General features: G+C 38.2%; 1 protein-coding gene across 17 annotated transcripts in view; it reads left to right on the top strand.

The window, feature by feature from the left end:
- Nucleotides 1-19,349, top strand: part of ITSN2 (intersectin 2) — a 148,033-nt gene that overhangs the window by 19,421 nt on the left and 109,263 nt on the right. For 9 of the 17 annotated variants that reach the window (XM_045054867.1, XM_045054868.1, XM_023252057.2 and 6 more), the window contains one exon: nt 16,353-16,416. In XM_045054867.1, the coding sequence (XP_044910802.1) occupies nt 16,386-16,416 (31 nt within the window). In that variant the 5' untranslated portion in view covers nt 16,353-16,385. Of the gene's footprint in view, nt 1-16,352; nt 16,417-18,571; nt 18,674-19,349 lie in introns of those variants that run through there. The other 8 variants (XM_023252050.2, XM_023252049.2, XM_023252053.2 and 5 more) reach the window with 1 other exon arrangement.

The following is a 19,349-nucleotide window of genomic DNA, read 5'->3' on the forward strand; positions in this document are numbered from 1 at the left end:
TTTAGTCTGTCATACTCTATTAGGTGTTTCACAAGGATAAAGTCCTTTCCTTTAAGAGGTTTTCTTCTAATCCTTGACATGTGCGTATGTAATTTTGAGTATTTGCCTCCATATTCTAGAATTTTGTATTTTTTAAATTTTTTTAAGTGTTTTTATTTTTGAGAGAGAGACAGAGACAGAGCATGAAGAGGGGAGGCACAGAGAGAGAGGGAGACACAGAATCTGAAGCAGGCTCCAGGCTCTGAGCTGTCAGCACAGCCTGACGCGGGGCTCGAACCCATGAACCATGAGATCATGACTTGAGCCGAAGTCAGGTGTTTAACTGACTGAGCTACCCAGGCGCCCCAGAATTTTGTATTTTTTAAAAACTTTATATCACAGACATTACATATCTGCTATAGCCTTGAAATTATCATTTGTAGTAGATGTGTAGTATTCTGAGTGAAATTTATTTTCTTATTCCTTTCTCTGTTGGATAAAGTAACCTTATTTGTATTTTTTAAAAATATTGATGGCACTGTAATATGCATCCTTACATTCTATTTTCCTTCTTTGGATTATTAAAATAAATTCCCATAAGTGGGCTAAGTAGGTATTTTTAGATGAATGTTGTCAAATTTAGAGGTACATGTTTTACCTTTACTCTGCCCGAAGCTTTCTACTTCTATGGTATTTGCCTTTTTAAGAAAAATGTATACACCTTTATTGAACAGCTTAAAATTTACAGAAAAACTGAGCAGATAGTACAGGATTTCCCATCTACCCTTCCACCCAGTTTTACCTATTTATTAATAACTTACATTAATATGGCATATATGTTACAATTAACCAGTATCGATGCGTGTATTATTAACTAACATCCATGCTTTATTCATTGTTCTGTAGTTTTTATCTGGTGCTTTTTCTTTCTGTTCCAGAATCCCATCTAGGATACCACAATACATTTAGTTGTCATGGACCCTTAGGCTCCTCTTGGTTGTGACAGTTACTCAGACTTTTCCTTGTTTTGGATGACTTTGACAGTGTTGAAGGGTACTGGTTATACTGTAGGATGCTCTCCTGTTGGAATTTGTCTGATGTGTTTCTTGTGAGACAAATAAACATGGGCCAGGCAGGCAAGTTAACCTGACACATTCATTGTAATATAAATTTAACAAGGGTCATCTGCATGGCTCAGTTCATTAAATGTCCAACTCTTGATTTTGGTTCAGGAGCCCCACGTCAGGCTCTGCACTGATAGCACGGAGCCTGTTTGGGATTCTCTCTCTCCCTCTTTCTGCCCATCCCTCAAAATAAATAATAAAAATAAAACTTAAAAAAGTAATAACTTACCAAAATGAAAAGTTTTCTCATATACCAAAAATATATAAAATTAATATGTAATATTACCATAATCATAAAGTGCCTAGAATTAAATGAGATGAGTAAAATCCCATTGAAAGACATAAAAATAAATGTCTGAAAATAGGAAAATTATAGAAAAAGATGATAGTGGGTAGATAGGGATTTGCATATTCTAGTGCTGTGGTAGTTAGAAGTCTCATACAAGAGTCCATGGGAAAACCCACAAACTGAAATAAGTGTAGCCTTGTGTGTACACTTAGTGTACGAGAAAAGAGATGCATTTTAGATCAGTTGGGAAGGCTGAATTATTTCATAAATGGTTTCACAAAAAGTACTAGACATTGTAAGTGGTGATGATGGTAGAGGAGTAAACACTTTAGATTCATAGCTGTTCTTTCCACTCCAAAATAAAAATCCAGATCAAATATGTAATTTCAAAAATACATATTTGGGGGGTGCCTGGGTGGCTGAGTCTGTTAAATGTCTGACTTCAGCTCAGCTCATGATCTCACAGCTCGTGGGTTCGAGCCCCGCATCAGGCTCTGTGCTAACAGCTCAGAGCCTGGAGCCTGCCTCAGATTCTGTGTCTCTCTGTCTCTCTGTCTCAAAAATAAATTTAAAAAATTAAAAAAATACATATTTGGTATGTATGGTATGAGACAGGGCTTTCTTAGCATAACAATAATCAGTAGTCATGAAGGAAAAGATTGACAAATTTTGGTATAAAAATAAAGAGGTTGGTATAGTAAAAGATGCTTTCAAATCAAAAGGCAACAAGCCGGATGAAAAGTTTTTATGACACATGTTACGAGTCTGGCAGAGTGAGGGAGAGGAGTGTGAAATGGTCATCAGGGAGAGAGGGGAGCAGATTGATAGGCTAGGGAAACATGAACTTGTCAGGCAGTCAAGAGTGGTCAGGAGTTTAGTGACGCCAGTCAGCACCTTCATTTGTATGGCCATGGAATAGCAGTGAGATTTTACCAGATGAATAGTATAAAGGGAGAGAAGAACGTGAACTTGAGGATGTATACAATGAGTTACTTAATAATAGTGGTAATTATTTGGGTAAAGAGGGATATTAGGACCTAAGGGAGGGGATATTAGGGCATAAGGAAGAATGAGGGATGGTGGAAAGTTGCTGAGACCAATATTTTGTAGGTCCTGGTAGAGTTAAGAATTGCCAGAGTCTGAGAACTAGGGAGAATGGGCTTTTGAGTGAGGTTCTGGTGAAGGGAGAGTGGGGGGCTTGAAGTGGGTTACAGAGGAGTGCAGTCTTCAGTGATAACAAGGCCCACGGTGTGACCTGGGAGTGCCTGGCTGAGGTAAGATGAAGGATAAGATGTTTGGAATACAGGGGGTCAAAGACTTGGAGGCCAGGATGTGGGCAGGATCCTCTGGATATAGGATATAGGATATAGGAAGTATAGGAATAATGTTGGAGGGGGGATAGTGAAGTGGATGTGAAAGCAGTCAAGGAATCGCCCTGGTGATTGTAGGGGACAACACTGAAGGAGAGCTAGTGGTCAAGTCAGATGTATGAAGGCCAAAACTAATTTTCTTTTTCAAATTTTATTTATGAAAACTGTCAGACATATGCAAAAGTTAAAAGTATAAGTGATCACTTATTTTTTGTTTACCTTCATTTACCCATCTACTTTTTAATGTTTTTTATATTTTTGCAGGAGCTTTATTTCTGGAAGAAGGGCAGGCTATAAATGAATACATTTCCAAATTCCTTTCCAAATAGTTGTGCTAATTTACATTTCTTTCAGCTAGGTATTATTATTACTTTTTAAAATGTATTTATTTAAATTCAAGTTAGTAAACATACAGTGTAGTATTGGTTTCAGGAGTAGAACCCAGTGACTCATCACTTACATAGAACACCCAGTGCTCATCCCAACAAGTGCCCTCCTTAATGCTCATCACCCATTTAGCCCATCTACCCACCCACTTCCCCTCCAGCAACTCTGTTCTCTGTATTTAAGAGTCTCTTATGGTTTGCCTCCTTCTCTGTTTTTATCTTATTTTTCCTTCCCTTCCCCTATGTTCATCTGTTGAGTTTCTTAAATTCTACATATGAGTGGGGGCACCTGGGTGGCTCAGTCAGTTAAGTGTCTGACTTCAGCTCAGGTCATGATCTCATGGTTCATAAGTTTGAGCCTCTTGTTGGGCGCTGTGCTGACAGCTCAGCCTGAAGCCTGCTTCAGATTCTGTGTCTCCCTCGCTCTGTGCCCCTCTCCCACTTGTACTCTCTCTCTTGCTCTAAATTAAACATTAAAAAAAAAATCTGTAGAATTTTCACTCATCATATGAGTGAAATCATATGATGTTTGTCTGTCTCTGACTTATTTTGCTTAGCATAATACACTCTAGTTCCATCCACATTGTTGTAAATGCAAGATTTCATTCTTTTTGATCTCTGAGTAGTATTCCATCGTGTGTGTGTGTGTGTGTGTATACACTATATCTTCTGTACACACACACACACACACACACTATATCTTCTTTATCCATTCATTAGTTGATGAACATTTGGGCTCTTTCCATAATTTGGCTGATAGTGCTACGTTAAACGTAGGGGTGCATGTGCCCCTTCAGATCAGCATTTTTGTATCCTTTAGATAAATACCCAGTAGTGCAACTGCTGTGTCCTTTTTAATTTTTTGAGGAACCTCCAAACTGTTTTCCAGAGTGGCTGCACCAGTTTGCATTCCCACCAACAGTGCAAAAGGGTTCCCCTTTCTCCACATCCTTACCAACATCTGTTGTTGTCTGAGTTGTTAGTGTTAGCCATTCTGACAGGTGTGAGGTGGTATCTCATTGTGGTTTTGATTTGTATTTCCCTGATGATGAGTGATGTTGAGCATCTTTTCTTATGCCTGTTAGCCATCTGGATGTCTTCTTTGGAAAAGTGTCTAATCATGTCTTCTGCCCATTTCTTCACTGGATTATTTGTTTTTGGGTGTTGAGTTTAATAAGTTCTTTATAGATTTTGGATACTAACCCTTTATCTGATATGTCATTGGCAAATATCTTCTCCCATTCTGTCATTTGCCTGTTAGTTTTGTTATTCCCTTCACTGTGCAGAAGCTTTTTATTTTTGTGAGGTCTCAATAGTTCATTTTTGCTTTTATTTCCCTTGCCTCCAGAGACATGTCAGGTAAGAAGCTGCTGTGGCTGAGGTCAAAGAGGTTGTTTCCTGTTTTCTCCTCTAGGATTTTGATGGCTTCCTGGCTTATGTTTAGGTCTTTCACGCATTTTGAGTTTATTTTTGTGTGTGGTGTAAGAAAGTGGTCCAGGTTCATTTTTCTGCATGTCGCTGTCCACTTTTCCCAGCACCATTTGCCGAAGAGATTGTCTTTATTCCATTGGATGTTCTTTCCTCTTTGTCAAAAATTAGTTGGCCATACGTTTGTGGGTCCATTTCTGGGTTGTCTATTCTATTCCATTGATCTGAGTGTCTGTTTTTGTGCCACTACCATGCTGTCTTGATGATTACAGCTTTGTAATCCAGCTTAAAGTCCGGAATTGTGATGCCTCCAGCTTTGGTTTTCTTTGTCAGAATTGCTTTGGCTATTCAGGGTCTTTTCTATTTGCATACAAATTTTAGGATTGTTCTAGCTATGTGAAGAATGTTGGTGTTATTTTGATAGGGATTGCTTCGAATGTGTAGATTGCTTTGGGTAGTATGGACATTTTAACAATACTTGTTCTTCTAATCCATGGGCATGGAATGTTTTTCCATTTCTTTGTGTCTTCTTCAGTTTCTTTGATAAGCTTTCTATAGTTTTCAGTATACAGATCTTTTACCTCTGGTTAGATTTATTCCTAGGTATTTATGAATTTTGGCGCAGTTGTAAATGGGATCGATGCCTTGATTTCTCTTTCTGCTGTTTCATTATTGGTGTATAGAAATGCACCTGATTTCTGTACTTTGATTTTATATCCTGAGACTTTGCTGAATTCACATACCAGTTGTAGCAGTTTTTTGGTGGAGTCTTTTGGGTTTTCCATGTAGAGTATCACGTCATCTGTGAAGAGTGAAAGTTTGACTTCTTTGCCAATTTGTATGCCTTTCATTTCTTTTTAAGTGTCTGATAGCCGAGGTTAGGGTGTTCCTGACCTTAAGGGGAAGCTCTCAGTTTGTCCCCATTGAGGATGATATTAACTGTGGGCCTTTCATATATGTCCGCTAGGTATTATTATAATAATACTTCTTTTTACAGCTATTGTTAGAGTTCTTTGCATTGTTAAGCTCTTCACTATTTCATGTGAATTAGCTGCCACCTATTTTCCCAGGCCATGCTCTTCACTCTCCTTTTTTTTTAAAGTTTTTTTTTTTTTTAATGTTTATTTTTATTTTTGAGAGAGAGAGAGAACGGGGAAGGGGCAAAGAGAGAGGGAGACAGGATTTGAGGCAGGCTTTGGGCTGAGCTGAAGTCAGAGTCTTAACCAATTGAGCCACCCAGGCGCCCCATCTTCACTCTGCTTTTGCACGTGCAGTTACCTCTGCCTAGGATGTTTTTCTCCCACATTCTTTCATGTCACAGATGTTTCCATGTGTAAGGCATAAGCTAATTGAACACAAGCTGAAATGCACATATCTAGTTGATTCATGGGAACAAACATATTTGCATGTGACCTTCTCTTGTTGCTTGAAGAGAAAGTTGTGCACAGGCACCTGGGGGCCCAGGAGATCCAAGAGTTTGTTTTCAGCCCTGCCCTTTAGACTGTCTGGGCCCAAAGAGAAGAGAGGAAAAAGGGTTGCAAAGAAAAGCTGTACTTTCTCAACTCCTTTTCCTTTTGCTTCCAAACTTATATGTATCTTTCACCCTTATGTATCTTTCTTGTCCTATATTCCCAGAGCCAGAACTGTGTGCCCCATGTTCTTGCTTTATACTGTAGAGCTGTCTTCCTTTCTCTGGACTCCAGCTTCCATTATTAGGTAACCTCCTTTCCTCCTCCTTTTGGAAATTAAATCTCTCCCTCTTCCTCTAAAAATAGTTTTATTCTCCCATCTAAAAGGAGAGCCTTATAACCTTGCCTCTTTTCTAAAGCCTGTTATCTCTCCTCCCACCCTTTTTTCCTCTGTCCTTCTTGAGTCACCTACACTTCACCTGCCAGTTACTGCCTGGTTTACTTCAGTTTGACTTTTACAGCCAGTTCCCTGCACTGGAACTACTCTCAAGCAGCTTGCCAAAACTGATGGCTTAGTCTTGACTTCTGTGACATTTGACAATTTATGACCATTATCTTGAAACACTTTCTTTATATCCTGATTTCTCCTTTTTTTTTTTTTAACCTCTTTTCTGATTGTTCTCCTGTTTTCTGTACATGCTTTTTGTGGATAATGTCATTCACTGACGTGTACAACCCTTCCCAGTCCATGAGAACTACCAAATCTGGGTCCGCAGCCTGGACAGAATCCTTACTGTCTCTTAGATGTTCCCACCTGTGTGTCTTTATAGGTATGTCAGATTAGGTAAGTTAAAAATTGAACATTTTGTTGCCCACCCCCCAAATCTTATATCCAGATTTCTACTTTCTTAGAGCTTCTGTCTTGGTTAATATTAACACTCTCCTGTCACCCAAGATAGAAACTGATCTTGATGTTCTTCTTTCATCAGCATTTAGCTGATCAGAAAATGCTATCCGTTCTACCTCGGAAATCCCTCTTCTCTATTGTCTACATTCAAATTCACACCATCTGAATTATGTCCGTCACTTCATAACTGGTATCCCTTTCTCAAGATACTCTTGTCCGGTTCAGTTGCCGTATTTTCAGAATTCTCTTCCTTTGCCCTTAAAAGATGAGGTTCTCCTCTTGTTTCTTATATATGCTTTCCCTGAATAAAGTCACTCACTGACATTAAGACACCTATTCCTGGTCCTTGGTCACTACCAAATCTGGGCCTCTAGCTGGAACATATACTGTGTTTTAAATACTTGCTCTCTATGACTTGCACAGTGAAATTGAAAATCATTAGCATGACATACTTTGTTCCTTAAATTGTGTGATCTTGGCAAGTTACTTAATCTATTTGGCTTCTCTTTGTTTCTAAAATGAGGGGGATGGAATTCAGTATGCTTTTAACTCTTTTTTTAAAAAGAAAAATCATCAGGGGCGCCTGGGTGGCGCAGTCGGTTAAGCGTCCGACTTCAGCCAGCTCACGATCTCGCGGCCCGTGAGTTCGAGCCCCGTGTCGGGCTCTGGGCTGATGGCTCAGAGCCTGGAGCCTGTTTCCGATTCTGTGTCTCCCTCTCTCTCTGCCCCTCCCCCGTTCATGCTCTGTCTCTCTCTGTCCCAAAAATAAATAAAAAACGTTGAAAAAAAAATTAAAAAAAAAAAAAAAAGAAAAAATCATCAGATAAAACATTATAGAGAAGCCTCAGTATGTAAAACACAAAAACAGAGCTACTTTCATTGAACTTGATATCCTCTTCCAGCCTCCTTCCCTCTTCCTTATCCTACCTCTGTTGTATCTCTTTTTGAAATTTCTAGAACTGGGAGGAGCAAGATTTAAAACTACTGGGTTTTTTTTTTTTTTTTAATGTTTATTTTTGAGAGAGGGAGATAGAGTGCAAGCAGGGAAGGGGCAGAGAGAGAGGGAGACACAGAACGGAAGCAGGCTCCAGACTCTGAGCTGTCAGCACAGAACCCGACGTGGGACTCAAACTCACAGACGTGAGCTTTTGACATGAGCCAAAGTCAGATGCTTAACTGACTTGAGACACCCTGGTGTCCCATATCTACTGGGTTTCTTAAGGTCCCTTTTAACACTTAAGATTAAGTGAGTTCTTTGAAATTACATGGTTGTCACATCACACTGTCTTTGAATAGGAAAGGCTTTACTGTGATACCCACTGTGTACTTTCCTTTTAACCAGTCCTTCTGTTAGATTCAGGTACTTTTCCTTTCTTTGTATCAGTGCCTGTCCACACACCTATACAGTGTCTTTCACTCTGAACATGCATGGGACCCACTTAATTTGTCACTAACCTCACGTTAGGTCATTCTTACACAAATATTACCTCCTTTGTAATATGTGCCCTAGTTTAATTTACCTCTCAAGGAGTGTTAGCTCTGTCCTCTGGGTTCTCATAACATTTTTCAAATCCTTATTATTATAGTGACTATTCATGTTTGATAAATATATAAATGGATGAATGAAAGAAGGTATGGATAGATAGGGAACAGCTGTAGAGAATATATGTACTCTGTAAATTTCATCTTACTGTAGAAACTATAAAGAAGTAGGTAATTTTGTTTCAGTCATTCTCTCATGGGACTGACCTTGATCTCCTTAGGAATCAGATGAGGAAGGAACATTTTCTCCTAACTAATCAGTAAGTTTGAAGAGTTGGCTCTATGTACATAGCACGTGAAGTGGAGGGGGCACTGGCGAAAGTTTTGTAAGATATGCCTTTGCGAACTCGATTATCTTGCTTTTGAATAGCAGGCCTTCAATCAAATTTACTTAAGCTAACCAGCAGGATTCAAAGTAGAATTGAAAAATCCAGGCCTTCCTTCCTATCCCAATATAAAATTGGAATTCAATAGGCAATAAAACTTACTCTCTAAAAACATACTTAAAAGAAAAAACAAATTATGAAGGGGATATTGCAAGGAACAATTTGCTCTAAAAGCCACAGCTCTGAGGCCTGCAGGGTGTCAAGGAAGTCATTTGTGTAGCCAGTTTCTTTTCTGTGTATTCAGTTCCACAGTGCCTCTCTCCGTGCTTCCCTTGCTTTGTTTTTGTTTATCTTACCCATACTACTCATTTACCCAATTCATTTGTTCAGCAAATATTTACTGAGCATTTTCTCTGGGAGATCTGTTTTAGCACTAGACCTAAACAAAAAATGGCCTCTGCCCAGAACAAGTGAAACATGTGAAATTGAAATACAGTATGATAAATGAGGTTACTGTGGCATGCACTAGATTGTGGACAACCTAGGAGACCATGACTAACTGGGCGCGCACACGTCTCTCAGAGAAGAGGTGACCTTTGAGTTGGGAGTTGAAGAATGAGAAGGAGGTGTGGTGAATGTGACAGAGCAGTTCTTTACAGAGAAATCGAGGAGTGAAAAAAGCATCATGATTCCCCCTCCCCTCAAAAGGTGATGTTCTTAGAACATGTGAGTCAAGGGGTCATGTCTAGAGATGAATGTGGTAAAATAGATTGAGGTGAGGTTTTGAATCATGTTTCATACCATGTTTCTTACTAACAAATTTGGGCTTGAACTTGCAATCGTGACATAATTTTATCAGGAGAAGGGCATTAGTAGGTATTGTGGAAGAAAAAAAACTAGTAGCTTTCCAGAAGGGTCTCAAGGCAGGAAGACCATTTTAGGATGTTCATGCCCTAATTCCCACAATCTCCCAGTGATGTACCTGGGAGTCTCTAGATTATGCAGTGTCCCCAGTGATATAGTCAGGTGAGTTGGGAAACTCCTATGTCCTGAGCATTGGACAGAAGAGATGTGGTTTCTAGAACCAGTTTTGCTGCTTACTAGCCCTGTGAGATTATACAAGTCTCTTAGTTTTCCCATCCTGAAAATTGAAGGTTTTGGACTAATTACTGTGATTGTTTCCTTCTAAAGTTCTGTTCTTCTAAACAGACAAAAAAAATCCAGCTTTAATCGAGGTATTTTTAACTTAAAATGACTACAGTTTTCCCCTCTCTGGATTTTAAAGAAGGATTTCCTGCTCCTGTTGAAGCATTTCTACTTTTCTCTCCTTAGTATGAACATAGTTCCTGCATTTTCTACAAGTGGTATTTGCATTGTATTAATCCACTGCTTTCTTCTTTGCCTTGTGCCTGCCATTTACCACACATGTATTTGTGGTGTCTAAAAAGGTAACAGTGGCAGTCTCCTATTTATAATGTGCAAGAAAGTCTCCATATGAATATCCTAAAGCCATAGGTAATTAATAACAGTGTTTTAAATATATGATAACTGCAAACTGCCAAGATGGCCCATCATTACATGTTACCCCTTTTAAGGAATAGGGACAGGTGTTGGATGCTGACTCCAATCACACATGCCTGAAACTGGCAGCAGGCATGCAGCTGGGGAGATGCTGATTACTCCTTTCTTCCTCTGAGAGGGTTACACCAAGAGGACCAAGAATTAGCTGTCCCCTAATTTGTGTACATCATAGACCTGTATGTGTGGACCTATGTGTTGGAAGACATCTCTGGTATGTTTGCCTTCTCCCCTACAAATGTGCCAACATTAAGTTGACCTGTTCCTTGCAGGAAGCTGTGACCCATTCATCATTAATTCTTATGCCCATTGGGGCACTCGGGTGCCTCAGTCAGTTAAGCGTCCAGTCATAATCTCGAGGTTTGTGAGTTCGAGCCCTGTGTTGGGCTCTGTGCTGACAGCTCAGAGCCTGGAGTCTGCTTCAAATTCTGTGTCTCCTTGGGGCGCCTGGATGGCTCAGTTGGTTGAGCGACCCACTTCGGCTCAGGTCATGATCTCACGGTTTGTGAGTTCGAGTCCCACATCGGGCTCTGTGCTGACCACTCAGAGCCTGGAGCCTGCTTTCTGATTCTGTGTCTCCCTCTCTCTCTGCCCCTCCCCCACTCATGCTCTTGTCTCTCTCTGTCTCAGAAATAAAACATTAAAAAGAAATTAAGAAAAAAAACAAATCTGTCTCCTTCTATCTCTGCCCCTCCCCCACTTGTGCTCTGTCTCTCTCAAAAATAAATACATGTAAAAAATTTAAAAAAATTATTATGCCCATTTAAGAGAAGAGGAGGCAGATAAAGCCCCTGGGAAGCCCCATGGGCTTTAGAGTTAGGTTTGGGATTGCATGCTGGCTTCATCACTTAGTGAATTTAGGCAAGTAATTTAACCTTTCACTTTCCTCATCTGTGAAATGAATACAGTATCACCTGCCTTGCAGGGATATTGTGAAGATTATTAGTGTTATTAAAGGTGTCCAGCAGTATCTGGCACCTGGAAGCCGATTCTCCAATCTCCTCTGTTTCTCCTCTGAAGCTCCCGGAACATATTAGATTCTCAGTATTGAGCATGACACATAAGTGAGTAATAGAAGTGTATTGCATTAATACTAGGCACTTACTAAATGGTAGCTATTATGATTACATAGAGTAAAACAATTGATATTTTTAACGTAAAATGTACCTGTTGAATTTTTCAAAATTCCAATTGTTACTTTTTTGCATAGGTACTATCCAGGTAGATTAGTAGAATTGTTAATCAATTCAATGACAGGGCAGAAAGAATTGATACAAAGACAACAGGTATGAAATAGCATGCTTTAAAAGCTTGTTGGTTCCAACAAATTGTGCTACCATAGTCAGATGTTACCACAGTCAATCAAATGTCACATGCATACATACAAGTAAGAATATGATACCTGTATGCATGGCAGGCTAGATCTCGTGTACCAGGTAAAGAAGATTCTGGGGGCTGTTGGGTGGCTCAGTCGGTTAAGTGTCTGACTTCGGCTCAGGTCATGATCTCACGGTTAGTGGGTTTGAGCCCCACATAGGGCTCTGTGCTGACAGCTCAGACCCTGAAGCCTGCTTCAAATTCTGTCTCCCTCTCTCTCTGCCCCTCCCCCACTCATGCTCTATCTGTCTCTCAAAAATAAATGTTAAAAAAAAAAAAATTCTGTAATACCAGTTCCTTCAGCTTGTTTGAAGGGATTTGCCCTCCCTGCCCTTTATATTATTTGATTCATTCTTTGGTTTTATTTCAGAATTATACCTGTGATTATTGAGCATCTGTTATGTGGCATTCTGATGTATTCATAGAATATGTAATGACTAGCCAGAAGTCCTAGATAGGTAATCTTTAAGTTTTAAACCTAGATCTAACTGATTAAGGCTTTGTGATCCTGGGATCCTCTTCTTTGTCCTTTGTAAGTGCATGCTTTCTCTTCAAACTGTCTTTGGTAATTCACATGCTTTTATGCAGTTATACAGTGTGTTGCATGTAATGCTTTTGGAGGATTTTTCTCCTACATTTTAAAACTATCTCAGTCTCAGAGACCTAATAAATAGACCTACTGCATATTTGTAAGTAAATAGTTTCTTTGCAGGCATGTAACTTATTTTGGTTTAACATTACTGATGATAATTTAAAATGGGGAAAGTAAAAGTGTTATTCTTTTTTGTAGAATTTCTATATTGAGGAAGTTTTCGTCATAAATTGATTTATGAGACCTCCTCTCTGTTCACTTTTTTTTTAAACTAGTTCACCCAGTCTCACAGACAAATTCTGGGAGTCATCTCTTTGATTCCTTTGACTTCATAGTCCTTTGTATATAAAGAGTCGCTGAATTCTACCTGTTTTAAACCCTTCATTGTTTTTCTAGTTCATCCTATCTCTTCTGTTCCATCTGTCACTATTTTATTTTTTAAATGTTTATTTTTGAGAGAGAAAGAGAGAGACAGTACATGAGTGGGAGAGGGGCAGAAAGAGAGGAAGACACAGAATTCAAAGCAGGCTCCAGGCTCTGAGCTGTCAGCACAGAGCCTGATGCGGGGCTCGAACTCATGAACAGTGAGATCAACCTGAGCTGAAGTTGGCCACTTAACCGACTGAGCCACCCAGGTGCCCCATCTGTCTGTCACTATTTTAGATCAGGTGCCAGTTGTTGTTTTCATCTCTTACCTAACTGATCTCCCTGATGTAGTCTTGGTCTTTTCTTCACCATTGATTGTCTTAAGTGAAATCTGTGTCCCTCTCCTTAAAACCTTTTAAAACTCCTAGCGAGCTATGGGTTCAAATTCAGTGTTCTTAATGTTACAATTATAACTAATTCTTACTCCTTAAGTGAGTTCTTGACTACTCCACCATGGTTTAGATACTACTTTTCTGTGCGGTAGACAACTCAAAAAGCTGAACTTTATATTACCTTTGGAGAAAGGAGTGAAGAAAAAACTAACTTGTACATAGGCAGAATTTCCTCCCTACCTAAGAAGAGTATAGTTACAGGTGAAGTCTAAGTGTGGTAACAGGTTTAAAGCTCCATTGCAGTAAAGATTTTTTTTTTCATTCCAGTAAAGTTAACATAGTGATTCAGTGACTTTATACAAATTACTTAGTGCTCATCATGTTAAGTGTACTCTTAATCCCCTTCACCTAGTGCACACATTCACCCCCAGCCCCACCCCACGTCCACTCTGGTAACCACCTGTTCTCTATAAGAGTCTGGGGGTGCCTGGGTGGCTCAGACGGTTAAGCGTCCGACTTCGGCTCAGGTCATGATCTCAGGGTTTGTGAGTTCAAGCCCCACATTGGGCTCTGTGCTGACAGCTCAGAGCCTGGAGCCTGCTTCAGATTCTGTGTCTCCCTCTCTCTCTTACCCTCTGTCTCCCTCTTTCTCAAAAATAAATAAAAACATTAAAAAAATTTTTTAAAAAGAGTCTGTTTTTTGGTTTGTCTCTTTTTTTTCTTTGTTTCTTAAATTCTGCATGTGAGTGAAATTATTTGTGTTTCCCTGACTCATTTCACTTAGCATTATACTCTCTGGATCCATCTATGTTGTTGCAAATGGCAAGATCATTCTTTTTTATCACTAAGTAATTTTCTATTTTATATATATACCACATTTTCTTTATTCATTGTCTGTAGATGGACAACTGGACTACTTCCATGATTTGGCTATTGTAAATAATGCTGCAGTAAACATAGGGGTGCATATACCTTTTCAAATTACTGTTTTCATGTTCTTTGGGTAAATACCCATTAATGGAAGTACTGGATCATATGGTAATGCTATTTTTAATTTTTGAGAAACCTCCATACTATCTTCCATAGTGGCTGTGCCAGTTCACATTCCTACCAATAGTGCAAGAGGGTTCCTTTTTCTCCACATCCTCAACAACGCTTGTTTCTTGTGTTTTTCATTTTAGCTATTCTGACAGGTGTGAGGTGATATCTCGTGATTTTGATTTGCATTTCCCTGATGATTAGTGATATTGAGCATCTTTTCATGTGTCTGTTGACCGTCTATATGTCTTTCTTTGAAAAATGTCTGTTTATCTGCCCATTTTTAATTAGATCATTTGTTTTTTGGGTGTTGGGTTTTATATGTTCTTTATATAGTTTGGATACTAACCCTTTATCAGATATGTCATTCCCAAATACCTTCTCCCATTCAGTAGCTTGTCTTTCAGTTTTATTGACAGTTTCCTTAGCTATGTAGAAGCTGCACTAAAGAAAGAACTAACATTCTTTTTTTTTTTTTTTTAATTTTTTTTGTCAACGTTTATTTATTTTTGGGACAGAGAGAGACAGAGCATGAATGGGGGAGGGGCAGAGAGAGAGGGAGACACAGAATCGGAAACAGGCTCCAGGCTCTGAGCCATCAGCCCAGAGCCCGATGCAGGGCTCGAACTCACGGACTGCGAGATCGTGACCTGGCTGAAGTCGGACGGTTAACCGACTGCGCCACCCAGGCGCCCAAGAACTAACATTCTAAAGAAAGAATGTACACTTTAAGAGGGAGGTTGGTAGCATACAGAAAAGGTGGGAGTCAGAAGAGTAAAGTTGGTAGTGCCGTTCAAAGTATTATTGGAAATTGAACCATCCCTGTTGGGTAGTCCTTGCGTGTTCTTGTGTAGATAAAATGTGTCGGCCTGTTAGTGCCTGATAGCATTAAGCATTCTAAACACTGTCGACTCCCTTTGCTCACCACATAATGATCTGATCAACATTTAGTAGACATTCTAGTTTGCTTTATAGGAAGAAAAACTACTGTTAGTTTCTTGGCTATTAAATTTCTCTTTGTAAATCAGTATGTTGGATTTAAATACCAGTCTTTTGTTAGTGTGACTTTTGGTGGTTATACTGATACAGTTATATATCTCTTCAAGCACACTGAATTGACTAACATATAGTACCTTATAGCACTTCTTGGTAGCTGGTTAGCCAGCTTCTCCAGTGACACCTTGCCATGATGCGTAACTGTTTATGACTTCTTTGTTCCAATGGCTTGTGCAAACATTTTTCTTTGGGCTTCTAAAAATGTTAATATTTCAATGATTTGGGTAAATTGGAGAGCTACTGAATGGTCTTTTAATATAGTGATGTTTCCCTACAATGTTATAATCCATGGTTTTAATTACTAAGTACATTGTTGTAAATTTGCTATGTCTTCACTCGCCCTAGCCAGTCCTACCCTCAAGATTTGTGGAATAAATTTTGAATTTTGAATTTATTCATAGTAAAATAATTCAGGGTTCAAAATTATACTGCACTCTTCCTTCCTGGGTGTTTGCAAAATAGCAGGCATTTATCAAACACTCACTGTATCTCAAGCAGTGTACTGGATTATGTTTAATACTTAAAACAACTCTAATACAAAGTATTTTTTATAGATAAGGAATCTAAGACTCAGAAAGGTTAATAACTCTCCCATGGTCACAGCTAGGAAAATAGCAGAGTTGGGATTTAAATCACAGCTGTTAATTCCCAAAGTTACTTCTTTCCCTAGTGCATTTAGTTATGTTTAGATAAACATATATGTTATAGTAATTCTAGATAATTTTTTTACGCCTGTGGAACGCTGTGCTACATTTATTTTGGATATTTTTCTTGTTTGGGGATTAAGAAAAAAAGAATATCTTGGTTTCCATGTCATTTTATATACTTAATTTATACAGTTGATATCTCTGAAATAAAATCTTGCCTTGTTAAAACAACCTTCCTCTCTCCCAAGCTAATTTCTACAAAGTTGGCTCATGCTAACAGCTTCTTTATTCAGTATTTTCTATGACATATGTGACTGTTTTTTCTTATAAGTGTTCCTATTTTAAAAGGCAGCACCATTACCCAACAAAGTCTCCTACCCTTCCCCAAATGTAAATCCTGCCTCTTCAGCAGCGGCAGCACTCTGCATTGTCTTCCATTGGAAGTGTGAGCTGAAGGGGACAGACATTCCCACTGCTAAGCTGGTGCACTAACGCTCCGATCTGCCCTTGTTGTATTATTAATGGCACAATGTTTTTATGTTGCAGATGGCTGAGAGCTAGCAAGGAAAATTCAGGACCATGATGGCTCAGTTTCCCACAACTATGAATGGTAAGCCGCTTTGTGCTTGTGGCAAGATAAAGAGGTTATGGGTTTTGGGGGGTGTTTTTTTTGTAGAGGTTATAAAATACTCATTTTGATATTTTTCCTTAAGCTTATAAATGCAAAACTTAAAGTAATCTTACTGAAAATGTTTTGATAGTTTACTTCAGAACACTGCAGTAGTTCCTGTGACTCAGTATAAGCATGTCTGCAGTATCATCTGGTATGTGTGTTTGCCTTTGAGCAGTTAAGAATAACCTAAAGGTATTTCGTGTTTGTTGCATAAAATGGGAGGACAGAAAGCAGAGTGCTATAAGGTGAAGAATATTAAAGATGTTTTCTGTAGCTTGGGATGATTGTATAATGAGTAAGCCAATAAAGATTCATTTAGTAATCTATGCATATAGTTAAGTTTTCTTTTTATTAAGGATTGTGTATGCCTACACACATAATTGTTTAATATGAAACATTTTTAAAGAAAATGTTTAAGTAATTTCAGTAACAAATCTTTTAAAGCTTCTTTTCTGATTCTAGTTTTAATTCTTTTCCCAAATACAAATTGACCCACCTTAGTATTAAGTTACTGTGTATGTCATATAGAATTAATTGAGAAAATGCATTATGTTTTTAAATTGCTAAAGAAATCTAAAATGCAAAGTTCTTAATAATGTGGTAAATTTCATTAGCCAATTACAAATAAAAAATAATAGAGAGTCTAGTCAGTAATTCTTTAACATTTAAATTGAAAGCAGTTATATTAAAGAACATTAGGGGAAAAAAGAGGGAAGCATCATGAATAATTCTGTCACTTGCAAAAAAGCAATTCTGTTTTAATGTTACCATCTAGTATTTGATCAATTACATTTAAAAAAAATTTTCAGTCATAAGGCCAAATTAAGCACATCATTAATACAAAAATACACGTTGTATATCTAAAATTTTAAGACTCAGGATTGACCTTGTGAGATTTAGGAAAGTTTTGGAAAAATGAATTATTTGTGTAAGAGGTAAAACTAAATTCTGTGTGGAAGAATTCAGTGTTGAGGAGCTTGAGATAAAGGTTTTGTTTTGTTTTTTTTGCCTTTTCAGAACTCTTATTTAAAGATCAATGTGAGCATTGCTGGAAATGGTGTGGGATTATGAAGATTATTTGATGCCACAATTTTTAAAAATTAAATAATGGGTTTTTTTTTCCACAATGAGTAGTAAACATAAGTTTAGAATCAGGGTAATAATTATGGTAGTAATGTGCTCTTCCCAAATTTGAGGATTTCTGTGCACCATACAAAGGAGTTTGTATTAAATACATAGTTTAGTTATAAACTTCAGCCAAAGTGTTAAGAAGTATTATAAACCAAATGAACATGAAAGAAAGCAGTGTAGGCCCAGTCTTACTTCATTCTGTTTCTTCCATTCCCTTAACATTTATGTATCTACTTTGTAGCTCATTGCATTGTATGTAAAAGAATGAATAATATCAGACAAAATGTTGAACAGTTACTTATAAGTGGTGTATAGGAATAAAGGTAGTAATTTTTTAAAACTTCTGAAGAATTGATAACAAATGTAGACTGTGATATCCTCCCACTTTGTTTATAATGTAGTTGAAGATTGAGGATAATCTTGTATGTATCTAAATGAAGTGCAATTCAGAGATTAAGATCTTATTGGAAGAGGTATCCACATATGTAGCACAAAGCCTTCCAAAGCAGTGTTTGCTCTTCTAGCAAATCCTCAATTATAGATGATGATAAATCTTTTCGATGCCCAGTACTGTTGGAACTTGTCTATAAGTGCCCTAGACCAAGCCGTGTTTCTAAACGCTTCTGACGTATTTCTCGTATTTTGCCCTGTTTTATCATCCCAAGACTAACCACAGACTTTAGACTTACTTGGTCTCACAGAGCTGTGCTGCCTATATAGTAGCCATTAGCTACATGTGACTATTTCAACTTAAATTTAAATTAATAAAAATTAAATAAATTCAGTCCCTCAGTCACATAGCCACATTTCAAGTTCTCAAAGCCACATGTGGCCAGTGGCCATTGTGTTGGAAATGGTGTGGGATACAGATACAGAACATTTACGTCATCTTAGAAAGTTCTATTGAGCAGATATTCTTTTCTTAGTCTCTTTGATGCTTCACTTCCCATCTCCTCAACAGAGCAAAAAAGATCAGTGCGTCATATTTTTACCACTCGTGACTCTAATTCTGGTGTCTTCTGCACCAGCAGAATCATCCTTGCCAGAGTCTTCTTTAATCATGGTAGGTTTGCTTTCTGCTTTTCAAACATGTAATGAAATTGTAAATACAGAGAGCCTGATATTTGAGTCATCAGGTGATAAGCAAGAGGGTACTTCAGATTCATGTCACTGCCTGTTGATTGCAGTGTAACATAGCTTGTTCCAGCCTTAAAATCATGGGGGTACTGAAGTTGGTTCTCTGAGTAAGAAGTTCTGAAGCCTGTGGCAGTGGCCATATTCCAAAATATGGAAGAGGGGAGGGAACAGAAACAGCAAATGGCTTTAGGAAGAAAAAAATGCCATTTTATTTTTAGAGTTTCATTACCTTTTTAGAGTTTGAGAGTTTATTAGTCTTTTCATCTCTGTAATTAGGAAATTGTTAACATTGGGCCTACAGAATCATATATAGTACTGTCTGCATTTCTGACAGCCCAAGGATTTATTATTCAAGTCCCAGTTGAGGCTTTAGTTCTATCTAGACCAGTATTCTAGTTGTATTTTAGAGCTTGAAGTTTGTACTGGGTCAACATCTATCATTTGACGATTATTTTGAACTGGACCCAGAAATAGTCTTCATTTAATTTCATAGCATACGAGCAGGGTATAACATGTTTGAGTTGTGTACATTCAGAACTAAGTGTTCTGACTGCTCAGCTGTGTGACTTAACCTTGTGGAGTGTGTGTGTGTGTGTGTACAT

This window comes from Felis catus, chromosome A3 (assembly GCF_018350175.1).
Source record: "Felis catus isolate Fca126 chromosome A3, F.catus_Fca126_mat1.0, whole genome shotgun sequence".
Taxonomy (NCBI): Eukaryota; Metazoa; Chordata; class Mammalia; order Carnivora; family Felidae; genus Felis; species Felis catus.